This window comes from Grammomys surdaster, unplaced genomic scaffold (genome assembly GCF_004785775.1).
Source record: "Grammomys surdaster isolate TR1022 unplaced genomic scaffold, NIH_TR_1.0 125863, whole genome shotgun sequence".
Classification (NCBI taxonomy): Eukaryota; Metazoa; Chordata; class Mammalia; order Rodentia; family Muridae; genus Grammomys; species Grammomys surdaster.
In genome coordinates, this window is record NW_021620689.1 from 3,258,452 (window position 1) to 3,277,524 (window position 19,073).

General features: G+C 41.5%; 1 protein-coding gene across 3 annotated transcripts in view; it reads left to right on the forward strand.

Moving 5' to 3' along the window:
• Positions 1–19,073, forward strand: part of Macf1 (microtubule actin crosslinking factor 1) — a 211,707-nt gene that overhangs the window by 36,678 nt on the left and 155,956 nt on the right. For all 3 annotated transcript variants that reach the window (XM_028790128.1, XM_028790130.1, XM_028790129.1), the window contains exons 6-13: positions 14,470–14,636; positions 15,401–15,513; positions 15,605–15,711; positions 16,504–16,623; positions 16,774–16,869; positions 17,995–18,122; positions 18,201–18,294; positions 18,448–18,602. In XM_028790128.1, coding sequence (XP_028645961.1) covers positions 14,470–14,636; positions 15,401–15,513; positions 15,605–15,711; positions 16,504–16,623; positions 16,774–16,869; positions 17,995–18,122; positions 18,201–18,294; positions 18,448–18,602 — 980 coding nt within the window. The remainder of the gene's footprint in view (positions 1–14,469; positions 14,637–15,400; positions 15,514–15,604; positions 15,712–16,503; positions 16,624–16,773; positions 16,870–17,994; positions 18,123–18,200; positions 18,295–18,447; positions 18,603–19,073) is intronic.

Below are 19,073 nucleotides of genomic sequence, written 5' to 3' on the forward strand. Positions count from 1 at the left end.
TATGTATGTATGTGTGTGTGTGTGTGTGTATGTATGTATGTATGTGTGTATATTATATAGTACTTGGTACATAGCAAAAATATGATAGGTAACTGTGGCAAAGGCAGTACTGATGATTACTATTGAACATTTATGTCAAATATTGTTGCCTGACTTTTATATTGTATTGACAAGTGATCTCCTGTCTATGAGCTTAACATACTATACTCAAAACCAATTTTCAGGTTTTTCGTCAGTGTGTTACTGGCCATCAGAATTAGTAGATGTTTTTCTTTGGAGGTGGCCATATGCCACAGGGGGCTATTTTGTTCATGCCCCTGTTCCTTTTCTTAGTAGAAGGAGTGGGCTCTAGTCTCTCTTAGGTTAAAATTTGATTATGTATATCTTGTTTCCTATTTTCCTTTGGGCATCTTGGAGCAATGATTAAAACATATTTCATTTCATAGGTCGGGAGCCATCATTGTGGCTTCTTTGGTCTTGTCTACCTGGCCCTCCCCTTCCCTTGCTAGTTAGTACCAGCTGAGCTGTTCCCCCACCCCCTCTTTGATATTGTTCTCCTCCTCCTCTCTCCTTTCCCCTCCCCTTTCCATTTACTCTTACGTTCTCCCCTCCTCCTCCTCCTCCTCCTCCTCCCTCTCCCTGGTTTCTAGCTCCTTTTTGCGTTCTGTTTGTGTTACTGAGGGCAGTGCTCCAATTACCTCATATTTGGAGAGAGGAAGCAGCAGCCAATCCGGTTTCTGTCTGCTTTTAGGTCAAGTGATTTCTGAACTGCAGTGAGATGCTTTGAAATTTGTCTTGTGCAGCTCTGAGCCTGTAAGATGGCTGTCTGAATCGAGCGGCTGGAAGCGACAGAGAGAGGCGGGGAGGGAGAAAGGATTGGAGGGATTGCCGGCGTAGTGCATGGTTTTTGTTTGTTTTTTTTGTTTTGTTTTTGTTTTTTGTTTTTTTGAATGTGCATCGAGTCCGATGAAGCCGACATTGGAATTTCTCTGGGATCTGAGGACTGATTTAACTGCTTTATTTTCTGAGATTGAGAGAGGAAAGAAATGGGAAATTCACTGGGCTGTGTAAAGGAGCCGAAAGAGTCTATAGCTATTCCTGAGAAGGCTCCCATATCTCCTAAGAAGAGGGTTCGGTTCAAAAGGAAGTGGAGAGGGAAGAAAAGCCTTACTCCAGAAGCATCTCACAGGGAGGAAGCTTTGGAAGGCACTGGAGTCATTGAAGAGACTGAAACCCTAACGAAGTTAACAGCGAGTCTCCCAAAGGAACACGGAGTGGGAGGGGCAGAGCACCCCCCATCAGACATTTTGCTGTCTAGAGACTCGGCTCACAACTCAGGGGTGGGCGATCAAGGGATGATTGTGCAGGTAAAGGAGAGATTCCAAGCAGAGATCCAAACTGCTCACCTTTTGTTGGAGAATGAGTCATCAGTTGTTGGAGGGGCCTGGGATCCCCTGGAAGAGGGGATGACAGTCATTGCTCACCTGCTTGATAACCCAGCAGAAAGGAACTGTGAGAAGTCTGTGAGCCAACTGGTGGAATTTCCGAGGACAGCATCCTGCAGCAGCAGAGCTGTGCTGCTGCCTTTGCAGGGAGAGACTGCAGTGGAGCAGGGAGGCACTCTGCTCCGATTTCGGAGCAGCACTTTGCCTGGGACAGATTACCCCTCTGACAAGGGAGATCAAGACCAACCTTCAGTGGGCTGGAGTGGGGGAGGGAGAACCAAGAGTGCTCCAAGTGCCCCTCCCACAGGTTCTTGGATTGCTAAGTGTTCTGTTGCTTCATCAATACCCAAACAGTCAGGAGACCCTATTCACCCAGAGCCTACCCACGTGAGTCTCGTGTCCGGCAAGAGTCACAGAATGCCTGCTTCTCAGAGTGATTTATCTGTCAGTGGCATCACTGTGAGCATTTTGCCATCCTCCTCTGGCTATGGCAGTGATGGGCTGCGCCTACATGGGATCCGGCCTGAAGATACAGAACCTGAAAAGACCTCCACACCCTTCTCAGAAGAGGATGGTACTCTGTCTTTGGAGGCAAGCCATACTGATCGTGGGGTCTGGAGGAGGTGGGTGGTGTATTTGGGGTAATCAAACTGTCTTTTTGATTTCTGCCTCTCAGGCATGTTGAAGTGGAGTGTTGTAAGCAGTAAGGATCTTGGAGTTTTTACCCCTATACGGGGAGTGTGAGTTAGTGATGGCTAGGGCTTGGCAAGCAGAATCTATTTCAAGTCTGTCCCTTGAGTCTTAAAACCATGTCTTGTTGGCTCTGGGGAAATCTCAGGTTTTGAGTATCCATGTAGCATAATTGCTGAAGCTATCTGGTAGGATTATCTTTCAAGGTGCAGTGGTGGGTCTTCCTCATACTCAGTCAGGGCTGTTGGTTTGTTTGTCCCCCTTCAAGAAGTTGTGATGCAGCTCAAAGGGTAAAGGGAAGTGTAGCTTAATTTCTAACATTAACATGGGGGTGTGAAGGATCTCGAAGGCTTGGGGATCATGACAGTTGTCTACAGGGTGCTTGCTCTTTTCTCTGGAGAGTGGTGTTCTTAGCAGAGCTGATGCAATCATTCCCTGTGAGGGTGCATCTAATGATAGCACTCACGAGTGTTTGTATGGAAGGAGAGGGCTCTTCCCCTTGGCTTCTAATGCTAAGATTAAAGGAGATCAGGGCATGTGGAGGAGGGGGCGATGAGTGGATGAGATTGGGCAGTTTGAAAGTTCAAAACTACAAAGTTTATCTTGTGATTGAACTTGTTTAGGGTTTTGACATGTCTTGTTAGGCAAAAGTAACTTGTGAATATTTCTAGGATTCAAAACTGAGAATTCAGAAATCTGGACTCACAGGAAGATTCTGGGTAATACACTATGCAGCTGTAGGTCCTTCATGGTTGAACTTTTATTGGCATATTGGCCTCTGCTGCATATGAAATACAAACTTTAGAGATGCAAAACATTTGGATTGTTTGTTTGTTTGTTTGGTTGGTTGGCTTTGGCTAAGCTGTGGACAAATGATATTAGTTACAAAGCTGCCCTGATATATAAAGGTAACCTATAAAGGTAATCTACCTGTTTAACACCAGCACCATGAGGCTAAGATAAACTCAAAATTTAAGGTGACCTTTGTTTGCATTTCTACTTTGGTGATAAATTCACTTTCTGATAGCCCATCTCAGTACTCTCTGTTACTACAATTTGGAGACACCATTGAAAATCTCTCTTGGGCTGGATGTGTAGCTCAGTTGTGAGAATGCCTGTCTAGCATACACAAAGCTCTAGTTTAGTCCTTTTCACCACTAAACTGGGCTTGGTGGGACATGCCTGTAATCACGTCATTCATGAGATGCATATGGAAGGTTCAGAAGTTCAAGGTTGTAGTACATAGGGAGTTATAGGTTAAAGGCTAGTCTAAGATATGTGAGAGCTTGTCTTAAGGAGGAAAAAATAAAAACTAAAGGACTGGCAAGATGACTTAGTGGGTAGAAGTACTTGCTGATTACTGATTTGAGTCTGAACCCCAGAACTGATGTAAAGGTAGAAGACTGACTCTACAAAGTTGTATTCTGACTTCCACACAGGCTCTGTGACATGTGTGCCCACACACAGTAATAAGCTAACTTAAAAAAACATAAATAAATAAAGTCGGAGGCTTTGCTGGCCTGGAATAAAATAAGAGTATGCATTGTGGTAGGAAGGAAGGCAGGGGAGCTGCAGGTGCCAGTATTTGGGATTTATTGGGTAAGAGAATGTCAGAGGCAATATTGATTGATTGATTGAATGGGGTAGATGTTGAATAGTTGAAGTAAAGTCTAGTGCTGAGATGGTTTATAGTTTGAACAAATACCATTAAAGTTAATATTGTGGAGTCATAACATTATATAAGATTCATATAAGATGGTCATGATCAAAGTGGGAACCCACCCCCCACCATACCCCCATTTTTGGTTTTTCGAGACAAGGTTTCTCTGTGTATCCCTGGCTGTCCTGGATCTTGCTTTGTAGACCAGGCTGGCTTCTAGCTCACAGAGGTCTACCTGCCTCTGCCTGGAACTATAGATGTGAGACACCATGCACAAACTAAGTGTAAGATTTTTCAGAAAGGATGAAGTGGAAATGTTTTGGAACTCGTGGTGCATATCAGTCCTAGATACTGAGCCATGCATAGTAATGACACTTTTCCATCGGCTGTGTCTTCTGGGAGGTAAGGTTCTTTGCAATTCTCTGAGAAATCTTACAAGATTGATGGGAGAATCTTTTGGGCAGTGAGTGATCTGCAGCTTGGTATTATTAATAGTGGAATGATTCTTTTGCTGTTCGGTCTGAGAGTCAAGGTGGTATGTGATATTTTCTGAGCAGCCATCCATTACTTTTACCTCTTGGCCAAGTTCAGTCAGACTACTCTGGAAGAGCCAAATATAGCAAACTAAATGATTGAGTCTCTGTGTAGACATATGCCGTGCTTCTGAGGTTCTGTGTTCGTAATGGGGCTATGGACCAACATATATTTCCTAAGAAATAACCTCTTAGATTATATGTGAAATTTCTTCAGAATCAAAATCCTTAAAGCACAGGGCATGAAACCTTCATAGTCTCTGTGTGATATGTGTCTTCAGGGAGCTTGTCCCTTCTGTTTGCTTTTTACTGTGTTTTGTTTCTAATGTGTTAGAGTAGTAATAGATCTCAGAGAATAATGTGAGTTAGAGTGGCATCTGTCCTAGAAAAATTTGTTCTGTCTCCTGCTGATTGGCTCAGAGTATGCTTCTGTGGCTTTGGTGACACAACCTTACCTAAGTGAATTTACTGCTTCTCAGACATGGTAGCTGATGTCTGTTCCTACCAGGTGCATATTTTAGATAATAAACAGTAACTGAGGCCTGATTTCTTGGCCAGTGGTACAGTTGAAATTTCCTTTGTCAAGAAATAGTTAATGTAGAAGCAGGCTGATAAAGGGCCGCTGACAGGCATAGTTTTCAGAGTGCTAAGTAGACTTGGATTTACAGCTTGATGGAGCAGGTTAATAGCAGTGTGCTTTGATGCCAGATGAAGGCCTTTTTGCCCTCTTCCTTTCTCTCAAGACTCTGCTCTTTTCTGCCATCAATATCTATAATATTTGATTTCATTTAAACAAGGAAGTTGTTGAAACCCCTTTCATCTTCCCATCTTGGTTCCTACCACCAATCTCCTGCCCATACAATTAGTGAGGGAGTGAACTTCATTCCAGTGTCCTTCCTCACACACTGGAGCCCCTTAAGCTCCAAGTTTCAGGAGAGTAGTTATATAAGGTTGGGGCCAAAATGAGGGCAGCTGGTATACTGGGTTTTGAGCCTAATTAGCCTTTTCAGTTTATAGTTATCCTCTCCTCAGTTCTCAGCTTTGATTATAGGGAATTGCTTAACTGACTTGGTTTTGTAGTGTAAGAAAAAAGCAAAACTAAGCATGGCATTACTGGAAGAATGTAGAAGAGAGTTTTGATTAGGACTTTGATTTTTAGAAAAGACTTCGTTTCTTTTTAAATATGTACTTAATTAGAAGCTGGGCACGGTGGCTCAGACCTATCCAGCACTTGGGGGATAAAGGCAGGAGCAGCAGGACTTTGTGGCTCTCAGCTATATGGTGAACTCCCTCCCTGCCAGGCTATGTGAGACCTCATCTCAGAAAAACAGAACAAACAAAAACTGTGTGTAATTACAAACATTACTGTAAGAGTTAACTATTTCAGGTCAACTATCCAACCTAGTGCAACTATGTTAAAAAGGAAACATTTTAGAGACAGTTACTGAAATGTTTATGAAGAAAATAATATTTGCGGGTGGGTTTTTTTTAATATATGGTAATAGGGGAGGAGTGAAGTAAAATAGGAGTTTGGATGAAGCAAGGTAGCTATGAGTGAAGTAGTGAAACCGAGTGCTGGGTATATAACGGCTTTTACTGTTAGCTCTTGGTATGTTTTTGAAATTTTACATTTCAAATGGTAGATTAAGGAAAATGAGTTATAAAAGTAATGATAAAATTATTATATAATACATATACATATAATCTAGATATGTACAGCTGACATGGTTATGAGTGGAACAGATCTGCTGGATTTGAATCCCTGCTGTGCCGCTTACCTTATACCTGCAGTATACCTTGTAAATTTGTATATTGCGGATAACAATAGCATGTACTTGGTAGGGCTACTGTAATAGGTAAATAAATTGAAAGGGAAGTACAATACATGGTAGCAATTAATATCATTTAAAGAACTTTACAAATGACATGAAAGGACATTTCTCTTAGAAATAGAGAAACTCTCAGGAACAAGCATTCACGTGCATCCACGTGTGCACGGGCACACACACACACACACACACACACACACAAGACCTACCTATACACATGAGAAGACCCTCACTGCTGGTGAGAACAAGATGCCATTTTATACTATTCATGGCAGAAAAACCTTGAAAATGCCCATTGCAGGGGGATTTGGTCTCTGGGGCAAATATACATTGGTACTGTGCTCTAGAATAAAAATGCCCACACCCTATGACCTTGGCCTTTCATTCTGCTTACCTCCCTTATGGGATTCTGAATTAGAACTTCTGACTTCTCAGGCTGGTATAAATGCCTTTCTCTTTATTCCCTAGATACACAGCGGCTAGTAGATCACTCTGGCTGGATATCTCTAATGAGCTATACACTGACCGTCATTTATCTCTTGAATGAAAGTTTTCAAGGTGTGATGCCTGCTGTTTAGTGGTTTGAGGTCAGCTGGAAATTTAAGGACACCATAATCAACTACGTATTTGCTCAGAGCATCTATCTAGTCATTTCTTTTGAGGCTTATAGAGTTATAGGTCTAGCTCTTCAGCCTAGCATTCCAATGCCTCCACAATCTAATTTCTGTCCAACCTTTTCTCCTTTTCTATTCTATTTCAACTTTCCCAGCAACCCTTTATTTACCCCCACCCTTAGGATGTGTGTCAGGGTCTCACTACATAGCCTAGGTTGGCCTCAGATGACAATTCTATCTCAGTGTCCAGTTGGAATTCTTTTTCCTTTCTGTTTTTCAATTTTGTAACATTAAGGATGAATGACTCTAAATCATGTTCTTTGAGAAATCTTCTTAATTGGGGCAGAGCACAGTAGATTTCCGTCCTCCTGAGACTCTCTTTGGAGTGTTACTATGATTATTACTTATACATTGAATTACATACAACATTCATGTAACAGTTAGATATGACAAAAGATAAGGTGAATTTTTAAGCTCCTGATACCAATTTAGTAAACAGAAATTATTGTGTTTGAATTTTTATACAATTTTGTTATTAGCCTCCCAATGAAGTTATAGCCAGATCATGACCAAAAAACAAAAACAAACAAAATAACTGATAAATCTATGTCATCATGTACTTGTTCAGTTTTTACTAATTTGGTTAGGGATCAGGTGACATAATCCATTTAAAGAAAAGGAAAGACAAAAAAAGCCAAGAAGGGTTAGTTATTTTCTTTCTTTCTTTTTTTTTTCTTTTGGTTTGGTTTTTCGAGATAGGGTTTCTCTGTGTAGCCCTGGCTGTCCTGGAACTCACTCTGTAGACCAGGCTAGCCTCGAACTCTCGAACTCAGAAATCCGCCTGCCTCTGCCTCCCAAGTGCTGGGATTAAAGGTATGCGCCACCACCGCCTAGTGGTTAGTTATTTTCATTTGGAATATTACTTGAAGTGTTGAATGTAATTATATATAAACCTTAATATTAAAAATGGTTTTTAAAGTGGTTCTCTGTGAGTTCGAGGCCAGCCTAGTCTACAACAGAGTTCCAGGACAGCCAGGGCTATACTAAGAAACCCTGTATCAAAAACCAAACCAAACCAATCAAAAACAAAAACAAAGAAAGTTTTTATTTTATTTTTTATTTTTAAAGGGACAGAGAGAGATGCCTCAGTGAATAAAGGTACTTGCTGCCCAGCCGAGTTCCATCTCTAGAACCTACATGGTGAAAGCAGAGACCCAGCTCTTCCAAGCTACCCCTTGTCTTCCACATATGTCGTGGAGCAAGCATAGGTACCTCCCAACACACATGATAGTTAGATAAGTAAATAGGTAGGTGGATAAGTAGATAGGTAGGTGGATAGATAGGTAGATAGATAGATAGATAGATAGATAGATAGATATTGAACTGTTTTTAAGAGGTTGGATGGATGACTTGGTGAGTAAAGGACTTCCTGTGCAAGCATGAAGACCAGAGTTCAGATCCCCAGCAGCCATGTGCAAAGCCAGACATAGTGGCTATATAGCTTAACTGGTGAATTCTACATTCAGTAAGAGACCCTGTTTTTTTTTTTTAAAAAAAGTGAGCAATGATAGAGGAAGAAGATACCCAGCATTGACCTTTCTCTGCCTGTATGCACACACATGCGTGACTGCATGCCCACACAAGCCCTTGTGAATTTTAAGGGGCGGTAGATAGCTCAGTAAAGTGCTGTCTGCTAACACAAGGACCAGAGTTTGATCCTCAGAACACACATATAAAAAGCCAGGCATGGTAACTTGGGAAGTGGTGACCAGCCAGTTCTCTTCTTATACCCCATAGGTCCTGAGAGAATTTAACTCAGCTTGTTAAGCTTGGTGACAAGTGCTCTTTGCCCACTGAGCCATTTTTCCAGCCCTATGTTAATGCCTTTTAAATTATTTATGTTAGTTATAAAGTACCCATAGCCTGGTGGTCACTAATCCACTGTTACGCAACTAGATTCCTAGGGTTTGGAATCAAATTTCAGGAGACCCAGATTCAGAAAGTGTGGCTGTACTACAAAATTCTTAAAAGAGATGTAGGTGGTATTTCTATAAAAATTACTCATGAGAGACCCACAGCCTAACAGTTTTGTGGAAGAGTTGGGGGAAGGATTGAGGGAACAGGAGGGGTCAAGGACATCACAAAAAGAGCCGACTAACCTGGGCCCATAGGGGCTCAAAGAGCCTGAACCAATAACCAAAGAGCATACATGGACTGGACCTAGACCCGCTACATATAAGTAGCAGTTGTGTAGCTTGGCCTTCCTGTGGGTCTCCCAACAATTGGACTAGGGGATTTCTCTGACTAGGAATCTGTGGCCTGCCTTTTGAGCCCTTTCCACTAGCAGGAATGCCTTGTCTGGCCTCAGTGGGAGAGGATGCACTCAGTCCTGAGGAGACTGTTGGTACCCTGGGGGGTGGATGCTTCTTCTCTGAGGAGAGGCGCCGCGCCCCCCCCCCCCCCCGGGCCCCCTAGGGTATGAATAAATAAATAATAAAATTGTTCATGAAGTAGCTTTACTAATTTAAAAAAGGATTTGATAACAAAGATGACATTTGAATAGCATTTTTAATATAATCAAAAATGTTCTAAATCAATTACATACACAGTTTAACTTCATTATTGCTTTCTTTGTGGAGGGGATATAGATGTACATGGAAGTGCATGAATGTGTGCAGGTGTGCACAGGTTTGCAACATGGAACACGTTTTTAGTTTTTTATGGAACCTGCAGCCTCTCAATAGCCTAGTCTAGCTGGCCAGTGGGCTCCAAGGCTCTAGCTATCTGCACTTTTGCAGCACACTACCACACCTGGCTTCTCTTCAGATACTGGGATGCTTGAATGTTCTTATAGTTTACACCAACTGAGCCATTCTCCCCAGCCCACTTCTTTCTTTTCTCTACCCCTGTTATGTTTCCACTCATATGACATCGTTTGCAAAGTAATTGGGATAGCATTAATGTAATGAGATGTGGTGTGACAAACGCCTCATTTTGAGTTTTCTCTTTTTTTTTCAATGCAGCTGTCTTCTGCTTACGAAACCATTCCAAGTATCTCTGAGTAGTCTGTTAGCATTGCTGGTCAGGCAATTACTTGCTTACCTCTGTCTCAACACTGCTTTCTCTGTAAAACTGTTTCCCTAACTGAATTGCTTAAACCCAAGGCCTGAAACTATGCTTTTATTTTGAGCTTTTAAAACATAGTGTTTTCTTGGGAACTGATAACAGGATGAATAGATAAACATGTAACTTCTTTTCTTTCCTATACCACCTGGTGTAGGGTTAAGATACTTAGATAATGCTTATGGGATTATTAGGAAACATTATGCTTGTGAGAATGCCTCAGAGAAGGAATTAACTGAGCCCTGGGTAGTATATGACGGGAGGAGAGGTGTGGAGTCTCTGGCACGGTATTGAGGCTCCTCTTTCTACTTAGACAAGGGAGGAAGCTCCCTAAAATGGAAGCTGGAGCTCTACATTTGAGTGCTCAGGTAAATACTCTGCAGACCCTAGCAGACCATACACATGCCACATGAGAGTACCACAAGAAGAGATAGGCAAAAGCCAGATTTAATTACTGAGATGCTTGTGTTGGCAACCATATTTTTCACAATCAGTTCATAGTTTAGAAATGGTTGTAATCCAAGCATAGTATTGTTTTCTTTCCCAAGGAAGCCAAGCATTTCCTTGTCTCATTAAGGCTGTGTTGAAATCTGAAGTTGTTCACTGAAGTAGTTTTAATGCAGGGCCTGGAGACATTGCCTAAGTAGTTAAGAGCCTTTTGGGGGCCCAAGTTCAGTTTCAGGGGTTCTAGCATCCTCTTCAGGCGCTACTTCCATGTGATATGCAATACATGTGGGCAAAACTTAAAGTACCGATAACAAATGATTTTTTAAAAGTACTTTCAGTTGGCAGGTAGGAGATGTCATTAGTGGTTAGATATGGTTATGTTGCTTAAATAATTAGAATCTAATTTTTGGTAAAGAACTCAAATGCTCGCTAATTCTTTGCCTGTTACGTTTCACCAATTCTATTTCCTGATCCTTCTTAATATGTATGTGAAGCAACTGCAGTGAAAGTGATGAGTGCATGTCCGTGTCTGGTGGTTTCAGCCACTAAAACAGGCACGGAGAGATGCTAAGGGAACGGGAATGGAGTTGAGTGCAGAGAGTGTCTGTTTATCCTGAGCCCATAGGATGGTGGCTTTTGGGCATAGAGTACCATTATTGAGTCTTCACTTTGCAGCTTCATAGTTCTCTCAAAGTAGTATACTTGGAATTAATTGAATTTTATTGCATAGTTTCACATGATTTATATTTGTAAGAGATTGATAGATCCAAACTAATTTACAAAATGAATTTTAACTGTCAAATTGTTGAGTAGCTGCAGAAACCATTTAGCTTTATGCTGTGTATGGGAAACAAATAATAATCTGAAAGTCGTCAGGTGAGCATGAGTCAGAGCAGAGAGGTGATGAGTGCTGAAAAGATTTGTCAAGTCATCTTATCATTAGGCAATATCAAAATATGTCTGCAGGGCAGAACTCTGCACTCTCCAGCCTGCTGCCCTTTCTTTTCTCCCAGACACACATGTGGCTTCCTGGCCCCCTTTTTGGGGCTACATGGACTCTCTCCGGACTCTTCTGTTCTTGCATTCTGTCTTTAGACAATGGCAACACTGACAGTCTGCAGGGTTTGTTTGTCTGGTTTTTACCCTCCATAAAGTATTAAAGTTTCTGGCCCTGATTTTCTTGATTTTAAAATATAGAAGCACATTGACTCACAACAGGCTCATATCCCAATTTGATTTATGTATTTAATTTGAAATTGTACCAGCACTGTTAATTTAAAAATGTATTTAAGCCAGGCATGCTTTAACCCCAGCACTTGGGAGGCAGAGGCAGGTGGATCTCTGAGTTTAAGACCAGCCTGGTCTACAGAGTGAGTTCCAGGACAGCCAGGGCTATGCAGAGAAACCCTGTCTGGAGAAACAAAAACAAAAAGAAGGTAAAGATAAAGGAAATGGCAGTCTGAGAAATCGAGTATTTAATGTATGTAACCTACCAAGCCTCATAGCTTAACCTGGGCCACTGTAAACTCAAAAGAACACTTATTTGAGTCCACAGTTGAGCAAAGTTATCTAACATAATACAAAGCCTCTCATAATAATAAAATATTTAGTAACTGGTATAATTTATTGAATGCAATTCTGCTGAGCATATGGAGCAGTAGTTGACTGTAGCCCCTTCATTCATCAATGGGGAGCTGGCTGCTTTGAGGCAGTGCACTTGATAAGAGTGCCCATTTCTTCTTTGCCCCAAATGCTTAGGCCTAAAATTATTCTTGGCATACCGGTCTGTCTGTCTGTCTGTCTGTCTGTCTGCCTGTTTGTCTGTGAGACAGGGTTACACTATATATTGCTTGCTAGTCTGCAGCTCTCTGTGAGTTCTCTTGCCTCCGTGTCTCAAGTGCATTGATTCTAGGTGTGCGTCACAGAGATGGTATATTGTTCTATTGTTACAAAGCACATGTTTTCCAGATAATACCTATACCACCTTATTTCATCAGTTTCAATACTCCAAGAGGAAGTTACTCTGTTACATATGGGGAAAAACAGTATTACAGACAAACCATTTGTCTGAAGTTACAGTCCTCTTAAATGTCTTCTTTCATGACTAGTCTGAGAACAAATTCTTGTACTTTTTCTTGTTAATCCAGATTGTTTTATAGTTTTCAGTATAAAGTAAAGTGCACTCATTATCTTTGGAGGCACTGCTGGTACCATTAGCCTGCTGTTTGACTTTATATGCTACCCTGAATTTGCTGTTTGCTGGATTCTTGGTAGACTTTACCCTCAGATCCTCGCCTTTGTTTATTTATACTATTTCATTGTAAATTGGATAAATATTAATAAAAATGTCCTCATTATTTGGTCAGTGCATGAGGTGAGTGTGTGCAGTTTTCAGAAGAAGCCCGGAGTTGGAAGTTACTTCTTCATAGCATCTAACCTGCTGCCTGATGCATCCAGTGGCCAGGAGCTTGCCCTCATTTTCAGATAGTTTTGGTGTTAACTTGTGGGCCCAACCCTTGAGGAAATCTACAGCTTTAAGAGATAAGATTAAATATATGAACTAATAATTGGTAATACAAAATAGCATCCAGTTAAATGATGATTCCGGCTCCCAGGGCTATAGGAGTTAAACAAGAAATGGAAGAAGACCATCATTCAGTGAAGAGAGAAAGGAAACATTTTTATAATAGCCCTGAGCTTGGGATACATTAGTGTGTAATCCTCTCATTTATCACAGCACCTATGAAAAGAAGGTAGTTATCATTCCCATTTGACAGATGTGATAACTGACCTTGCATTTGAGCAGGATAGGATTCAAACTCGGGTCTGTGTGGAATTAAAGGTATGCACATTTATGCTGCATTACCATCTCTCTAAAATAGATCTTATGTTACACTTTAAGAGATGTCTTCAAATCCCCCCTTTTTTTCTTATAATAAAAAATGTACAGACCTGAAGATATGGTTTAGCATACTCACTGTTCTTCCACAGGACCCAAGTTCAATTCCCAGCACCCACAGCAGGCAGCTCATGACCATGAGTGGTAGTGGCACATGTCTTTTATTCCAGCACTAGGGAGGCAAAAACACAGGTCTCTGAATTTGAAGCCAGGGTGGTCTACAAAGCAAGTTCCAGGACAGCCAAGGCTACACAGAGAAACCCTTTCCCAACACTCTTATTCCCTCTCCAAATTAAAAATGTACATGTTAAAAAGATTGAAGACAGAAAAATCACATATAATGTTACCATTTGGAGATAAGTGTGATTACAAGTTTGCTGTGTGTGTCCCCAGGGTTATATTTCTATAAAGTACATGACATCTCTATCACGTATGTGTATGTACACATGTTTGGATGGCTATACACTTAAAGGATATAGTTTTAACCTTTTTATAAAATCAGAGTAGCTATGTATATTATTTTGTTTGTTTTGTTTACTTTCATAAAACTTAATGACTGTTTTCTAAAGTGTACTTTTTAAAATTTAACAAAGACTTCTGTTCTGTATATTGCTTAATTTATAATCAGTAATTTCTCATGATTTAAGCTCTTTATAACGTTTTACTGTTTCAAGCATATTTTTTTGCTCAGAAAAAAAATTTTTTTTCCTGGTTTTTTCAAGACAGAGTTTCTCTGTGTAGCCCTGGCTGTCCTGACTGTCCTGGAACTCACTCTGTAGACCAGGCTGGCCTTGAACTCAGAAATCCGCCTGCCTCTGCCTCCCAAGTGCTGGGATTAAAGGCATGCACTGCTACTGCCTGGCAACTCAGTAAAAATTTTATGTAAACTATTTTGTACATATTCTTGATTGTTTCCTAACAACTTTTCTGTCTCCTTTAAGACTTGATTCAAAACTGACATCAGCATATGTGCTGTTTATATCCTGCATAGTATGCTTTCACACGGTAATGTCTAATTCTCATCAGTAGAGACTAGCCAACACATTCTGGTTTGATAGGTTTAATTTGTGTTTCTCTGACTACCAGAGAGGCTGAGTATTTGCTGGAGTTGTCATCAACAGGGCTGCCAGCCAACCTTGGATCTCTCTCCCTGTACATGTCAAAACATAAGAGAAGGACAAAAGGCTTCATCTTATCTGAATGTTATTTCATGTCCTGTCTGTTTGCAGATCTCTGACATCTACATTAGTGGGGAATCAGGGGATATGTCAGCCAAAGAGAAACTACTCTTGTGGACTCAGAAAGTAACAGCTGGTTACACAGGAATCAAGTGCACCAACTTTTCTTCCTGCTGGAGCGATGGGAAGATGTTCAATGCATTGATTCACCGATATAGGTGCGTACAAGTACCAAGTTACCTGCTGCCAGTGCTCCTAGAAGGAGTTCTTCTCATCTATTTGTAATTAACTGCCATGCTGTCTTTCCTTTCCACCAAGAATTAGACTCCGAGTCACTGAATTGTTTGAAAAGCAGTCTGTAATGAGCCCACTGTTTTAGGCACTCGCCAAAGAAGTGAGCCAGTCAGAGTTCTTACTTTCAGGGAGCAACCTTCCACTGAGAAGAGTAGGTAGCAATCAGACAGCTGCATGTTGTCATATAGTGGCAGGTACAGTAAAAGGACACAATTACAGAGTTGTGGTAATTTGGACAAAGGTGGCCATTGATAGCCTCTTAGGTGAGGATGTCAGAAGTGAGCCATGCAGTCTCTGTGGTCAGAGCATCCCGAGTAGGTGCAAGAGCAAGGGCATAGGACCTGAAGAGGGACTGGTGCCAAGTAAGGAGCAGCAGGTGATTTGGTATGGCACGAGGAAGGAAGACAGGAATTTTAACCACAAATCCAAAAGTAATCTGAGCTCTGAGCAGTCATATACAAGCATCAGTTTTCACTTTGTATCAATTTATTAATTTCTATAAGCTTGGAAGTAGGTGTATTAGGTTCCTGGTATGCAATTAGAAATAGGATCAAGGTTAGTAACTTCCTACCTGTTGAGTTCTCTCTAACTCATTGTTTTCAGTTCTGGGAGTTGTTAAGAGCTTCTTGTGTGAACTCATGTGCAAAGTAGACAGTGCTTTTTCATGTCCCTCACTGGGCTTTTACAGACCCGATCTGGTAGATATGGAGAGAGTACAAATCCAGAGTAACCGGGAGAATCTGGAACAGGCTTTTGAAGTGGCTGAGAGACTCGGGGTCACCCGATTACTGGATGCAGAAGGTGAGAGTGGTTTAAGTATATTTGGCATGTTTTGAAAATTCCTTCTGGCAGGATCCCTTGTTCTGACCAAGAAATCTTATTGTACTCTCAGATGTGGATGTGCCATCTCCAGATGAAAAGTCTGTAATCACTTACGTGTCTTCAATTTATGATGCCTTCCCCAAAGTTCCCGAGGGAGGAGAAGGAATCAGTGCCACGGTAAAAGAACATTTTCCTAAAATACCAATTCACTGAGGTAGAAAGCCTCCATTAGATAGTGTTTTTTAGTTTCTTATGCATAGAGCACTTTCACAAAGACCACCTGAATCTACACTATCTCTGTCATAATGGACACTGTCTCTGAGAATGGGTCTAGGTAGTCCGAATTTTGTGCCATCTAACATAGACCATTTGATGTTAAATGCCAGCCAAAAAAAAAAGAAAAAAAAATGTTCTTTTTATCAGGGTTAGGTTGTAATTCAAGATGAAGCATTTTCTTCTCACCTTCTGATAGAAGTTTGATTAGGCACCATGGCTGTGTGCTCTAGGGTAGCCTGCTGCCTCAGCCTTGCGACGTTGTAATTACAGTGTGAAAAATTACCATGCCTGGAAAATACCCTGGTTCATAATCCTAGTAGCTTGGTTGATAGTCTTTCTTTTTTTTTTTTTTTTTTTTTTTTTGGTTTTTCGAGACAGGGTTTCTCTGTGGAGCCCTGGCTGTCCTGGAACTCACTCTGTAGACCAGGCTGGCCTCGAACTCAGAAATCCACCTGCCTCTGCCTCCCAAGTGCTGGGATTAAAGGCGTGCGCCACCACCGCCCGGCGGTTGATAGTCTTTCTATCTGTCAAGATATTGAATGGCAGCCAGAGATTCTCTGAGGAGCTTTGAGTCTGAGACTTTGAGCATTAAAGAGAGACTTATATGTGGTGTGGGGTGGTCTTGGCTACTTTATCCTTTGCTACTGCTGAACAGTGCAAATCAGGTCTGTGATGTTTGCCTTCTGACTGTAGGAAGTGGACTCCAGATGGCAAGAATACCAAAGCCGAGTGGACTCACTCATTCCCTGGATCAGGCAGCATACAGTCTTGATGTCAGATAAATCTTTTCCCCAGAACCCTGTTGAACTAAAGGTAAAAGCATGGACTTAAGTTGCTTTTTATACATTCTTTTTGGGATTGAGCCTCAGAGGTTGATGCAGCTGGCTCTAGTGAGGTGGTATGAAAAATTGGTCCCTGTTGCTGTAGCCTATTAATTCATTCATCAAATATTAATCTTTGTAGGCACTTTATAACCAATATATACACTTCAAAGAAACAGAAATACTGGCCAAGGAGAGAGAAAAAGGAAGAATCAAAGAGTTATATAAGTTGTTAGAGGTAAGGAAGCATATCTCTGGCTAAAGTAAGGTTTGCAGTGTGTACTATTGTTGTGCCCAAGTAGCTCCCACATGTTCTCTTTTACCCTGCATTAGTAGTAATAGTGTTAGTGGGTCTCCAACATTTGTGGTAAAGGAACTGTAATTATTAAAGGAGTTATTGAGAAACAGCATCTTTATTCAAAAATTTTTTCCTTGCCTTTTTTTTTTTCCTCTCTTTTTTTTTTTTTTTTTTTGGTTTTTCGAGACAGGGTTTCTCTGTGTAGCCCTGGCTGTCCTGGAACTCACTCTGTAGACCAGACTAGCCTCGAACTCTCAAACTCAGAAATTCGTCTGCTTCTGCCTCCCAAGTGCTAGGATTAAAGGCGTGTGCCACCACCGCCCGACACTTTTTTTTTTTAATATTATTTATTTATTTTTATTTATATGAGTACTCTGTAGCTGTCTTCAGACACACACCAGAAGAGGGCATCAGATCCCATTACAGATGGCTGTGAGCCATCATGTGGTTGCTGGGAACTGAACTCAGAACCTCTGGAAGAGCAGCCAGTGTTCTTAACCGCTGAGCCATCTCTCCAGCCCTTTTTCTTTGCTTTTAGAGGAAAGTAAATCTTTCCCTCAGTTGACAAGAAAGGAAATTTTCAATCATCTTTTTTTTTTCTTTTTCTTTTTTGTTTGTTCGTTTGTTTTTCAAGACAGGGTTTCTCTGTATAGCCCTGGCTGTCCTGGAACTCGCTCTGTAGACCAGGCTGGCCTCGAACTCAGAAATCCGCCTGCCTCTGCCTCCCAAGTGCTGGGATTAAAGAGGTGCGCCACCACCGCCCGGCTTCATTCATCTTTTGATTTCTATTGGATTTGAAGCTATAAGAGTTGGGTGTGTTTAACCTTGCCAGAATCAGGTTCATCTCTCCACAGGTTAGGCCTTAGATACAAAAATTTCGGCTTGTAAGTTGTTAAGGGGGCTGGCGGGGGTGGGGGGGGGGGGGGGGGGGGGGGGGGGGAGGGGGAATGCTGACTAAGACACTCCACACAAAGAAACAAAAACAAGAGGCAAAGAACAAATAAATGAAAACAAGCCAAAGGGCAGGGCTGTGTGTGGTTTGGGATTGAAAAGTATCTCTTTCAGGTGTGGATTGAATTTGGCAGAATTAATCTGCCTCAAGGCTACCACCCTAATCATGTAGAAGAAGAATGGGGGAAACTCATTGTTGAAATGCTAGAGCGAGAGAAATCCCTACGGCCGGCTGTGGAGAGGTGGGTCCAGAAGGTGGTCTGACATTCCTCGGGGCTACTTCGAGTCTTGTACTTCATTATGGTTTTTATGTTTTTCAGGCTAGAATTGCTGCTGCAGATTGCAAACAAAATACAGAATGGTGCTTTGAACTGTGAAGAAAAACTGACACTAGCTAAGAATACACTGCAGGCTGTAAGTGTTTTTATGTCACATGCTTTCCACTTTTCACCCAGCTGTTCTGACAGTTGAGAGATCCAGCTGTGTAACTTGATTTTTCTTGGTTTTCTCCATCTTAGTGGGTGAGAGCATTGGAGGTTTCTCACCCATATTCTTTTTCTGTCGCAGGATGCTGCACACCTGGAATCAGGACACCCAGTGCAGTGTGAATCAGATGTCATCATGTACATTCAAGAGTGTGAGGGTCTCATCAGGCAGCTGCAGGTGGATCTCCAGATCCTACGGGATGAAAAGTACTATCAGTTAGAAGAGCTGGCCTTTAGGTGAGGATGAAAGGGCCCATAGGCTTGCTTCCTGTGAGGTAATGCATCAAGACTTAGACAAGAACCAGGCACTGAATCTTTACCTTGATTCTCATACTTCTGTGGCTCTGGTATACATGCACATAGTATTAGCAGGAAATGTCCTGTGGTGAGCTTCCACTTTTAAACACCTCTCCCTCCCACTAAGTGCCTGGAGTATATTTCCCAATCACTGTGCCATCTTACTGTATTCCTTTCTATTTCACAATGACCTGCAAAGGTATGCTAGCAAATGTGACTTTGAAACACTGGTAATCTACTGAACTCATTTAGGATGCAGAGTGTCTAAAGTCACATGCAATCCACTATTTATTGTGTTGTGGCCTTCAGGAGTCACATAAACACTATGTTACTTCCTTCTAATTAACACTTTAATTTGACATTTGCCTTGAAAAATACCAAACTAGATGATGTTAAAATACCTCTTTACAT